Here is a 12,500-nt window from a genome sequence, read left to right on the forward strand (position 1 = left end):
ACAGTTATGGTTTCATTTATGAATTTGAAAAGTAATATTATACGAGGTGATGTAAGCGTCGGACAACGTAGCTCCTTATTTCTACAAAAAAAAAAAAGATTGTTAATATACATCACCAGGCTACACTCATGGCTTCAAACAAACGTGTGAACAAAAGCACAAGCACGTAGAATATTATAGTGATTTTCCTTCAACACCTTTTTCAGCGAGTCGCTAAATGAATTTGTGTGAAAAGTGACCGCTGGTTTGTGCGTCGGCCTAAAAGCCATAGAGATGAACGGTTGTGGCGAGAGACGATCGAAGATCCCATAATAACCTGGTGTTTGGGGTTAAAGAGCGAGAGATGCACGTGACGACTAAAAAAATCATCATCTGTATAAATAAGGCCAGACGTGTGCTAGATTACAAAAAAGTCTCTGTGTAGTTTAACCTCGGCATCCGTTCGGTTTGGTTGCCTAGCAACAGTCTTGCTAGTGTGACTTTGGCCATTTTAGTGGTTGTTTTGTTGTGTGTAAAGCTTAAGTCAGAAAAAAAGGAATTCACAAGCTCACTATTGTTGCACCATTATCTGTGTGTGTGTGTGTGTGTGTGTGTGTGTCTATAGTAAACAGGAAGAAGCACATGGCTGCTGGAACAAAAGGGATGATGAAATTTAGCAAAGGGACTGTGCATGTTTTCTTTCCATCTCTCTCTCTCTCTTTCTCTATCTCTCTCTCTTTCTGTCGCTTTCTCTAAGGTAACACTGGACTAGCGATTGCTTAATTACAACTTCGTAAACACCACCGTGTTGTGCAAGTGCCTTAGAACTCTGCTGTCCTACTTGTGTGTGTGTGTGTGTGTGTGTGTGTGTGTGTGTGTGTGTGTGTGTGTGTGTGTGTGACACAACACACGCTTCATTGCCGACGTGGTCGTCAGCAGCCCCAAAATAAGCCAATCCGTCTCCACTTTCACGCTGAAACAAATCGTGACTTAAAAGAAAAGGTTGCTACAACAGCACCACGTGGGCTGCGTTCCAAATCCAATAAATCTGAAAGGGTAAGTCATGATCCTCACACAGCTGTGGGAAAAAAATTCCATGTATTCGGAACAACTTCGGGAAAATGACAAAATGTTCAGTCTTTGAATGCGAGGAATGAAATGCAGAAAACTCCTGGCCTGTTTTCAAGGGTGCCAATATTTTTTATCTCAGCGATAATACATAAAATGTCAAAAATCGTAGCAGGTATTTAACCTCAGCAACCGTTCCACCGTATGTGCGTCTCAAACGAAACACTTAAACACCATCATCGGTGGATGCCGCTGTAGAAGCTACACCCCAAATCACACAACCCACATGCTAATAGGTAGCCTTGCTATGACACTATCTGGTGTGGTGCATTATGGGAATTTATAAGTACGCCACTGTGATTTGAGGCACAACTTAAAAATTGCAGAGTCTCAAAAAGAAGAGCACACGATGTAGTGGACAGGGTGTGGCACATGTCTGTACTGTACAATGTGTGTCTGTAAATAAAGCTTGTGTGTGTGTGTGTGTGAGAGAGAGAGAGAGAGAGAGAGAGAGAGAGAGAGAGAGAGAGAGAGAGAGAGAGAGAGAGAGAGTGTGAATGTGTGTTAGAGTGAGTGTGTCTGTGTGTGTTTGAGAGTTAGTGTGCGAGTGTGTGTGTGTGTGTGCACGTGAGTGTGAGAGTGTGAGTATGTATGTGAGAGTGTGTGTGTGAGAGTGTGTGTGAGAGTATGTATGTGTGAGAGTGTGTGTGTGTGTGTGTGTGAGAGAGAGAGAGAGAGAGAGAGAGAGAGAGAGAGAGAGAGAGAGAGAGAGAGAGAGAGAGAGAGAGAGAGAGAGAGAGTGAGAGTGAAGTTGTTTAAATTTAGAATGACACTATAAAACCGTCACTTACTGAGTGCCAAAGTCCAGCGTGGACGGTTGGAAGTGGACGGGTCTCCCGCTGTCCCGCACGTAAAATGAGGAACTATAAGAAAGAGAGGAAACAAAAATCATACTGATATTAATAAGACCGACACAGAGAGATAAATACAGTTACGTTTCACACCCAGGGACTCGTTTAAAACTCCTGCTGAAAGAAGTTTATTTTGTTAACTTTATTTTTAATGTAGATTAAAACATTTTGCAAATTAGACTTTTGCACATTACGTAAGATTAGTCTTTAGGTCTTTGGTAAACGGTTTCCCAACGTGTGTGTGTGTGTGTGTCTCTGTGTCTGTGCGCGTGTCTGTGCGCGTGTCTGTGTTTGTGTCTGTGTTTGTGTCTGTGTTTGTGTCTGTGTTTGTGTCTGTGTTTGTGTCTGTGTTTGTGTCTGTGTTTGTGTCTGTGTTTGTGTCTGTGTTTGTGTCTGTGTTTGTGTCTGTGTTTGTGTCTGTGTTTGTGTCTGTGTTTGTGTCTGTGTTTGTGTCTGTGTTTGTGTCTGTGTCTGTGTTTGTGTCTGTGTTTGTGTCTGTGTTTGTGTCTGTGTTTGTGTCTGTGTGTGTTTGTGCGTGTTTGTGCGTGTATATGTGTGTTTGTGTGTCTCTGTGTTTGTGCGTGTATGTGTGTGTGTATATGTGTGTCTGTGTGTGTGTGTCTGTGTGAGTGTGTGTGTGTGTGCGTATGTATGTGTGTGTGTGTGTGTGTATGTGTGGTCTTATTCAAACCTGCGAGTCTAAAAAACAGCTGACTGCTTCCACGCCGATCGTTTTTATCTTTTAACACCAGACTCACGCTGGACTGTAGCCTCAAACAAAAGGTTATATAAGCCCAGACTTTATCACTTCATCACAATTTCTTGACACACACGCAAACTCACGGCACGTGAGCGCATGTCAACAGAATAAGAGATGAAACGACAGAAGACGGACGCGATAAACGCCTACGTAAGGAGCAGAAGCACAGGGGACGGTCAGGGGCGGTGACGGTATGACTTTTTCACAGCTCCTGAAATTATGCCGTGTATCTGTGAGCCAGTCGTCCTGCCCTGTTACACAACTCTGCTTATCGGCCGCTGCCTCCGGCTCCACCCCACCTACACACTGCAGAGCAGTTTCTGTCTCTCAAACGCACTCCAGACAAAGGACGAAACACAGGCATTTGCTGATTTATAGAGTGGATTTATTCATGGACTTGTTTATCTCCGTGTAGTTAGAAATCTTCATGTCAGAGAAACCAATCACGCCCTCAGCATTAACAACGACAGCGTAATTCATCACAAAACAATTCTAATAACCGATCACAACACCTTCAACAGACCAGAACCGTCAATCAGACCAGTTTGTTAGCATAATGACACGGTAACCAAACAGGCAGCAAAACCTTCCCTCAATTATACTGTAATTAATCAGACCCAGGTGAGAAACCTCTCACCTCCTGAGCTGATGATGTAAACCAGTTCACAGGTCCAATCTCTGAGGTCACGGTAACAAACCATCGCTGTAATTAGGCTAATATGTAAAAACACACACGTTCTGATGATCCGTCTTTTAATGTCACTTGCACTCGACCTGATTGCTAATACAGAACATCACTGAGGATGGCAAATAGGTCAGAGCTACAACCACTGTACATAAGAGCAGGCATTAAAAGTGGAACAGGAAGTCACCAGACAAGAGGAAGTGTGTGGATTGACACGTCGAGTTTATTTTATCTGATTATCTGGACTATTTAATACAGCTATGTGAAACCGGGGACGCGTCAGTATGAGATGTGTTTAGTATGAAATAAAGTCCAGGAGTTTAACATTTAGTACTTTAATAATATGGGAATTCATACTACATGCATGTGTGTGTGTGTGTGTGTGTGTGTGTTTGTGCGTGTTTGTGTGCATGTGCGTATGTGTGCACGCGTGTGTCTGTTTGTGTTCATGAGTGTGCGCGTGTGCACGTGTTTGTGTGTGTGTGCACGTGTGTGTGCACGTGTGTGTGTGTGTCTGTGTGCATGTGTGCACGTGTTTGTGCACACACAAACACGTGCACACACACGCACACAAACACATGCATGTGTGTGTGTGTGTGCGTCTGTGTGTGCATGTGTGTGTGTGTGTGTGCATGTGTGTGTGTGTGTGTGCGCATGTGTGTGTGCGCGCGTGTGTGCATGCGTGTGTGCATGTGTGTGTGCGCATGTGTGTGTGTGCACATGCACTAGCTGAAGCATGAACACGTTATAGGACAAAAATGCAAATCAGGAAGAAGAGCATGACCTTAAATTACAATTTTTCTCTCAACCTAAATATGTCTAGAGTGACAGAAATTCACACTCTACACCCACACATAGAGTGTGTGTGTGTGTGTGTGTGTATACAGTATGTGTGTTTGTGTGTGTGTGTGTTTGCAGTGGTGGAAAATGATCAGGCCTTGTTGACAGACAGCTCACACAGCTGCTCTCTTGCTGCTGATTATACTGCCAGCAGATAGATACGTCTCTTCCTGTCTTCCCAACACGACAGACGTCGGTTATTTGACGTTTCTCTCGTGGTGAAGCGCAGTAGACTTTACAGTAGACTTGAAGATAAATTCGTATGCTTTTAGTGTGGTTCAGTTTTATACTATTTATTGTGTTAGTGTGAAAGTGTAAGCCTCTGGACTATTATGTACTGTGCAGCTTTCCATTATTTAGTGTGTTAGTATGCACTGTTTGGTTATTTATTAATCTGGTACAGTAAGTAGCAGCGTCTGGACTCTAAACACGGATACACTCGTAAACCGAGCTGGAACGTTCATTTAAATATTTTTCAGGGCTTAGATTGGCACCGCGGGCTGTTTCCAGCTGACGGAGTGCAGATACGTTCGAAGATCGCGTCGGCGCTGAGGCTCTTGATTCCGGGCCAGAAGAAGCAAAGTACATTTTAGAAAACTAGCTGTGACGTAAACCGCTGACAAAACGAGTGGAACAGTGGTATAGATAACGCTCCGACTCAAACTGCTAACACAACAGACCGATAAACATGACATGTCAAAAAAAAAAATGAAGACACTAGCTAGACCGGAAGAACGTCTTTTAGCTCCGAGAAGCAGGACAAGACAAAACAGCTGAAATGTCAAAACAGCTGAGGAAAAAATGTTGACGATGATCGTTTGAACCCGACGATATCAGAAGCAGAACTTCAGGTTTTATGCCAGAAATCAGAACCACGCTTTCTCTAAAAGCTCATTGCTGACAATATCGACAGTGTAGTGTGTGTGTGTCGTTGTGTGTGTGTTTTCCTCAGCACACGCTGAGTATAGAGTGCGTTTGAAAGTGTTAACGTATCGAAGTCTCTGCTCCGACACGCCCGTGACGAGCTGAAATAGCTTCAGGGCCAAAAACAAGCTTCGTGAAGCATAAATGAGATGAATTTCAACTTTACACGAGAGAGCGAGAGACATACAATAATGGTGAGAAGATAACGAAATGTGTAAATAAATCGCAAAGCACAGAACATGACGGAGAAGTTGCACGTTAACTGATAACTGAAGAAGGATCAGGAAAGTGACTCCAATAGAGAAAAGTGTGGGAAGAAAAACTAATTGTAAACTCATCTGTCCTGAAGACTCCCCATAGCAACACTGAAACTTTTCCTCATAGCTAATTAACTTATTTCTGATCATGCTAGTTTTCCCTGCACCGGTTAGCGGTAACGTTCCTATGACTGCTAAAACATTGTATCCGTGGTGAATACGTTGACGCGCGAGAGCGCAGCGGCAATAAATCTTGTGTCTGATTGTTATTAAGAGAGCAAAGAAAAAATATGCGAAATATTTCAGAAAATATGTGAAGTTCAACGTAGCTGTGCACTGGGAAGTTGCAGGTAAACAGTAAGCGTGCGTGTGTGTATGTGTGTGTGTGTGTGTGTGTGTGTGTGGCTACTATTTACAGGCTTGGCACTAAACAGAGAGGCATGAAAGAACTTTGCATGAAAGTGAAACTTTGCACCAATACACATCTAACCCACGCTGACCGTTTAAAATGACAGAAAAATAATGCACACACACACGCACACACACACACACACACACACACACACACACACACCCTAATACCTTTTTTACCTATTTTTTATTTAGAATTTAGATGATTTTAATCTCCTTGGACATGCCCGGTACAAAATAACCCAAAAACACACCGACAGGACGATACAGAGATGAATTATATAGCAGGATTCTGATTATAGTCATTAGCACTGCGGTGAGAAGTTCACACAAACGCTGACTTGAGAAATCATCAAGACGTCCTCCACTTCCTGTGTGTGACATTGTTTCCTGTAGACCAAAGGCTAACATAAGGAAGAGAGTGACACGCATAACGAAACCCCCCTTACGGTAAACGCGACGGGTTACAAGAAGTGTACATATTTAGTGCGTTTAAAACGGCAGAACAAAACGTTATTGTTTTAGATTAATTTTCATAATGAGGTTTATGGAAGTGCGGCTCGTTCTTCGTGTGTGTTTGAACGACCTCACGGCTCGAACTGTGGGTTGTGGTAGGCGTTCGACTACTGATCGGAAGGTCATTGGTTTGAATCCCAGGTCCACCAAGTTGCCACTGCAGGGCCCCTGAGCAAGGCCCTTAACCCTCAATTGCTCAGGTGTATAAACTGAAATAAGAAAAAATGTAAGGGTGCTTTCGCACCTGCCTTGTTTAGGTCGATTGAATCGTACCAGAGTTCGATTGCTCATTTGGTGCGGTTCGTTTGGGCAGGTGAGAATGCGAGCATGTCACAGTTTCGCAAAAGTAATGCTCGCCGCCTCCTGAAGTGTCTTGCGATGCCTCTTCGCCGTTTGCAGTGCATTAAAACGATATTTTCAAGCCGCATCCGCGCTTCATTCTGAAAATTAAGGCTTTACATAGAATGCTGTATACAAGCGATGTAGTAGATTACAACCACGAACATAATTGCAGCGCGCAGTCGTCTCTCCATGGTGTACTATATGCTGAATTTTCCTCTTTTTGTTTGCTTCCCGAGTTTCGTTGAAATTTCCCGCACGTTTATTCTGACCAATCGAGAAGCGGTTTAAGAAATACGCTCAAAGACATGTGGCCAATGAGTGATGTGGATGTTATCACATGACTGCATTTCGGTTCGTTTCAACTGGTGCGGAACAGAACCATCAGTGTGGTGTGAAAAGGAACCAAAACTGATAAAAAGCTACAATGGGTCATTTTTTGCTTTTGGTCCGGACCAAATGAACCGGACTATAGGTGTGAAAGCACCCTAAGTCACTCTGGATAAGAGTGTCTGCTAAATGCTGTAAATGTAAATGTATATTGTGCAGTGTATACGAAACAGCATGCGGGTTACATCTCTCTCTCTCTCTCACACACACACACACACAGACACACACACACAAACACCTTTGCAAGCCATATACATGTGATTTTAGCTTCAGTGTAGCTACATTCTCAGCAATTACAGCAAACTTTTACATGTACCACCGGTCAAGCTCAAGTACGAGACGTTCCCATAAATAAACAATCATAAGGAAGAGAACGGACGACAAAACAGAGGGGAAAAAAACGTTTAGAGAGTTCGAGATGATGCGGATGCGTTTTTAAGGTGGATTTCACAACAAAAACAGGATAAAAACTCATGCGACGCAAACGCACGTTACTGCTGAACTGAAATAAGATTCTCAGCTCTGTGGAAATTGTGCATGACACGGTCAGTCAGAAACCTGCACGTGATTTAGCACAAAATTGCCAACCAAGAAAATTCTAGCATGCACCGAGGAAAAAAAACAAAAACCTCTAAGTTACGTCGTCGGACAAGATGGATGACGAGCTGCGAGTGAAGTAAGCGACTTGTTTTTTATGGATGCAGGGTGAAGCAGGCGGCGCAGTTTCCAACCACAAGGCTCTAAAAACTTTGGGTGTAATTTGTAAGTCAAAGCAAATTTAAATAATCATAAGTGACGTAAAGGGTGAGTTCGGCATCTGTGTGAATCTCTCTCTCTCTCACACACACACACACACACACACACAGCAAATCAAAATGAATAGAAGTGTGTAGAACTCGATTCTGAGATTCTTTGTTGAGATGAAGAACTCAACATATCTTTAGGGCTCAAACTCTACAAGCCTCTAAAACTTCAGGAAAATCTGGTGTAATATATTTTGGATTCAGGCAGAAACCAGCATTTAAACTGCACTCAGGTGCTGAGTGCATGTGTATGTGTGTGTGTGTGTGTGTGAGAGAATGTATTGAATGTGCATGTTCATGCTCTGACTCTCAGCTTTGTAAGATGCATGTGTTTTAACGTGTTATTTAAAACAGTGAATACCCAGAGTGAAACCTGCACAAGCACACCACTTACTTACTAACTCTCTCTCGCTCTCTCTCGCTCTGTGTGTGTGTGTGTGTGTGTGTGTGTATAAGAGAGCAAGAGAGAAATATGGGGGCAGGGCTGAGCTAAGACAGTTTCCCCACTCTGCATGGGACTGAACCTGTTTTATGTAAATTTTTACAGTACAGTGTGTAAGTGTGTGTGTGAGAGTGTGTAGGGGTGTGTGTGTGTGTGCATGCATGCAAAACCAGGCTTTGTGCTGACATTTATATACAATCCTTTTTATACAATCCTTATACAGTACATGTGTGTAGATGTGAGTGTTAAAAGAAAACAATGTGCTGAACATGAATGTGTGCATGAGTATAAACTTATATTTTTAAATGTACGAGTGTGTGTGTGTGTGTGTGTGTGTGTGTGTGTGTGTGTGTGTGTGTGTGTGTGTGGGTAAAGCCCTGCTTTATGCTGCCATTTGATGTCTTAGATGTGTATCTGTATAACGGAGTGTGTGTGGGCATGCAGAACAGACTAGGGAGTTCTCTGAACCTGCATGTGTGTATCTATATATAAAGTGTGTTTGTGGTATACGTACCATTGTGTGCATGTCTATATATGTATAAGAATGTGAGCATATGCACATATCTGTGTGTGTGTGTGTGTGTGTGTGTGTGTCTGCAGAGGAAGTGGGGAGAATGACAAAAGTGAAAGTAACGATTCTTTTGGTTGCACAAAGGTCACCCCACACACACACACACACACACACACACACACACACACACACACACACACACACACACACACACACACACACACAGAGTGAGAGACACATGCCCCTAGTAACCTTTACATCTCAAGCCACACACTGATCGATATATTCTGGGATGCTTCAGACAAGCACAAAATAACACGGTGCAAACCAGCTTACTGTCCCACACAAATTACCCATAATGCACCGTGACACAAAGATGTGTGGCCTATGCAGTGAAAACACTGTGGTTTTGGTCACATCCACAAATCTGAATATTTCTGTTCTGGATTAAGGAAGGAACACGGTGTGTGAGTTTGGGACACGCCCACGACAGATCAGTGACCTGTGTAGTGAATACTGTGTGTGGGTTTGTTCAGTCCTGACAGTATTTATGCTGCTCATGTAGTGTTTACCATCTGTGGTTTGAAACACAGGTCATATATGTAGTCTTTGTAGTGAAGACAGTGTGTTTTGGGACACGCCTACGGTGCACCAATCGTAAACAGGGTGTGTGGTTTGGGACACGCCCACAGTGCACCGATCATAATGTTTATGTGGAGTGTACAGTGAACAGCGCGTGTGGTTTGGGACACGCCTACAATGCACCAATCGAAAACAGGGTGTGTGGTTTGGGACACGCCCACAGTGCACCGATCATAATGTTTATGTGGAGTGTACAGTGAACAGCGCGTGTGGTTTGGGACGCCTACAGTGCACCAATCGAAAACAGGGTGTGTGGTTTGGGACACACCCACAATGCACCAATCATAATGTTTATGTGGAGTGTACAGTGAACAGGGCGTGTGGTTTGGGACACGCCCACAATGCACCAATCATAATGTTTATGTGGAGTGTACAGTGAACAGGGCGTGTGGTTTGGGACACGCCTACAGTGCACCAATCGTAAACAAGGCATGTGGTTTGGGACACGCACACAGTGCACCAATCATACTGTTTATGTGGAGTGTACAGTGAACCGGGCGTGTGGTTTGGGACACGCCCACGGTGCACCAATCATAAACAGGGCGTGTGGTTTGGGACACGCCCACAGTGCACCAATCATACTGTTTATGTGGATTTGTGTTCTACCTATGACTCAACACACAGCTTCTATCACAATACAGTGTCACTAAACACACACACACACACACACACACACACACACACACACAGGGGATGTATGCCCATTTTAGGTACACACAGCATTCAACACTTTTCCATTAACTGATGCTAACCAGCAGCGGCAGTGACAAAGAAATGTAAAAACACTGCTGAACACACACACACACACACACACACACACACACAGATTAAACTCTACTATGCCAAGTCTGTTAGTAATATAAACAACACAAAGTAAGAAATTAAATGTCTACTCATACAGCCTATAAATAGCTCCATGCCTTTATGCCAGGATCAGTGAATATATTCACAAACAGGTTGTTGCTTACAGGCTGTGGAAACTTGCACAAAAGATGACAGTTAACAAAGTAATAAATATCAATTATGATGATACAAACAAAGAACGGCGAGAAAATAACAGAAATCTTTAAAGAAACCTCAATAGGAAATCGATATTTGTGAATATTAATGAGCTCATGAATATTCATATTCCACACACCATGAACTCTGAGCTCTGTCTCTCTGTGTCTCTCTCTTTCTCTTTCCCTCCCTCTCTCTCTCTCTTTCCCTCCCTCTCTCTCTCTCTCTCTCTCTCTCCCTCTCTCTAATAAAACTCAGAAGACGACACATGGTGTGTATTTCGGCCACACACACTCGCACGCTCACTCGCTTCTCCTCCCATATTTTCTTCTCTCCTTTATTCTTTTCCTGCCTCTCCAGTTTCTCTTCTGTTTTCCTCATCATCTTTTTTGTCTTCTTCGTGTCCTTTCTTCGCTCCTCTCTTCCCTTCCTTCCTTTCCTCTTTTTATCTTTCGTCCTGAAATCGTGTCCTGATTCCTCTTCTTTCCTTGTCTTTGTTCGACACATCTTCCGCTCCTCGTCTTCTACTTTTGTTTCCTCTTCCTTCTTCCTCTCCTTCACTTCCTCACCTCTCACTACGTGTCCTGGACATACATCATCGTCTTGTCTTCCTATTTCTCTCCGACACACATGTTCACTTCTCATATTCTGAGCCCCCACCCCCTTTATCCACTTTTCCCTCTCTTTCTCGTCTTCTCCTCCTCTGCTCTCTGTTATCCCTTTCTCCTCTCCTTCCGTTCCTCCTGGTTGAATATCTCCGGTGGACACTAAATGCGCATAATCGTGATATAAACACTTAATAAAGTGTGAATGAAGAGACTGTGTGCACTTGTGTGAGTGAATGTGTAATGTATATATTGTGTGTGTGTTTATTTTGTGACACACTCACCTGTCTTCCTGAGGGAGATTCTCTGGGCTCCGCTCTTCCACTGCCTATAACACACACACACACACACACACACACACACACACACACACACACACACACACACAAAACTGGAATTACTCACAAAATGAAATGATCGCACACAAACCTACGTCTGAGACACAAAACGTCCGGATTTACTGCAAAGTTACACTCCTGTCATCATGTGTAAAGAACCACAGGCCCAGAAGAGAAAACTGAAACCATTTCTCTGTTATAATACATTCATAAGCTGTCATAAGCCTGACTGAGAAAGTGACATCAGTGAGCAGCAGCAGTAATGAAGTTAATAAGAAAATAGAAATCTCACTTCTCCTTTACAGTTACAATAGAGCACTTCTGTTTTCTTCTCACAAACCACTGACCTCCCACACACACACACACACACACACACACACACACACACACACACACACACACACTTGTACTTTTAAAGTGACTCACCCTCATAAAATACAAAAACAAACACAGTAATAGTTGTAAAAGAAAAAAAATTAATATTAAATACAAAATAAATAAATAAACAAACAAACAAATAGATAAATAAATAGCCATTTCTGATTGTTTACCATCCAAATAAATGCCTTTAAAAATTATTATTTTATTCATTTATTTTTCATCCAAATATTATACAACTAATATTAAAAATATCACCAGTCAGTTTAAGTCATTATTAATTAAAATGAAATATAATAATAACAATAACAATAATAATAACAATAACAATACTACTACTACTACTACTACTACTACTAATAATAATAATAATAATAATAATAATAAAGGAATAAAGCTCAATAATCCTGAACACTGTTAAACAAGACACTATGTATTTGTAAATGTATTTCAGTCTATAAATAAATTAAGCAAAATTAACAATTAAAACGATCAGAATCGAAACGTGAGAAACGTTTTATTAGAGAAAAAAACACAACTCAGCGCTCTGACAACTCGACACAACACAACAATGCCTTCAGGTCCAACTGGAAAAACGACTACTACAACTACAAAAAAAAAAAACCATACCGCAAACGACAGTATAATTAAAAAGGGAAATTTCCATCACGCCTCGGTGTGGTTGATCCCAAATCCACAACA

At 42.4% G+C, this 12,500-nt stretch overlaps 1 protein-coding gene across 3 annotated transcripts in view; it reads right to left on the minus strand.

The window, feature by feature from the left end:
- Positions 1-12,500, minus strand: part of tmem131l (transmembrane 131 like) — a 32,101-nt gene that overhangs the window by 14,932 nt on the left and 4,669 nt on the right. For all 3 annotated transcript variants that reach the window (XM_047816143.1, XM_047816142.1, XM_047816145.1), the window contains exons 3-4: positions 11,367-11,410; positions 1,899-1,970 (exon numbers count right to left, since the gene is read on the minus strand). In XM_047816143.1, the coding sequence (XP_047672099.1) occupies positions 1,899-1,970; positions 11,367-11,410 (116 nt within the window). The remainder of the gene's footprint in view (positions 1-1,898; positions 1,971-11,366; positions 11,411-12,500) is intronic.

Source organism: Tachysurus fulvidraco, chromosome 7 (genome assembly GCF_022655615.1).
Source record: "Tachysurus fulvidraco isolate hzauxx_2018 chromosome 7, HZAU_PFXX_2.0, whole genome shotgun sequence".
Lineage (NCBI taxonomy): Eukaryota > Metazoa > Chordata > Actinopteri > Siluriformes > Bagridae > Tachysurus > Tachysurus fulvidraco.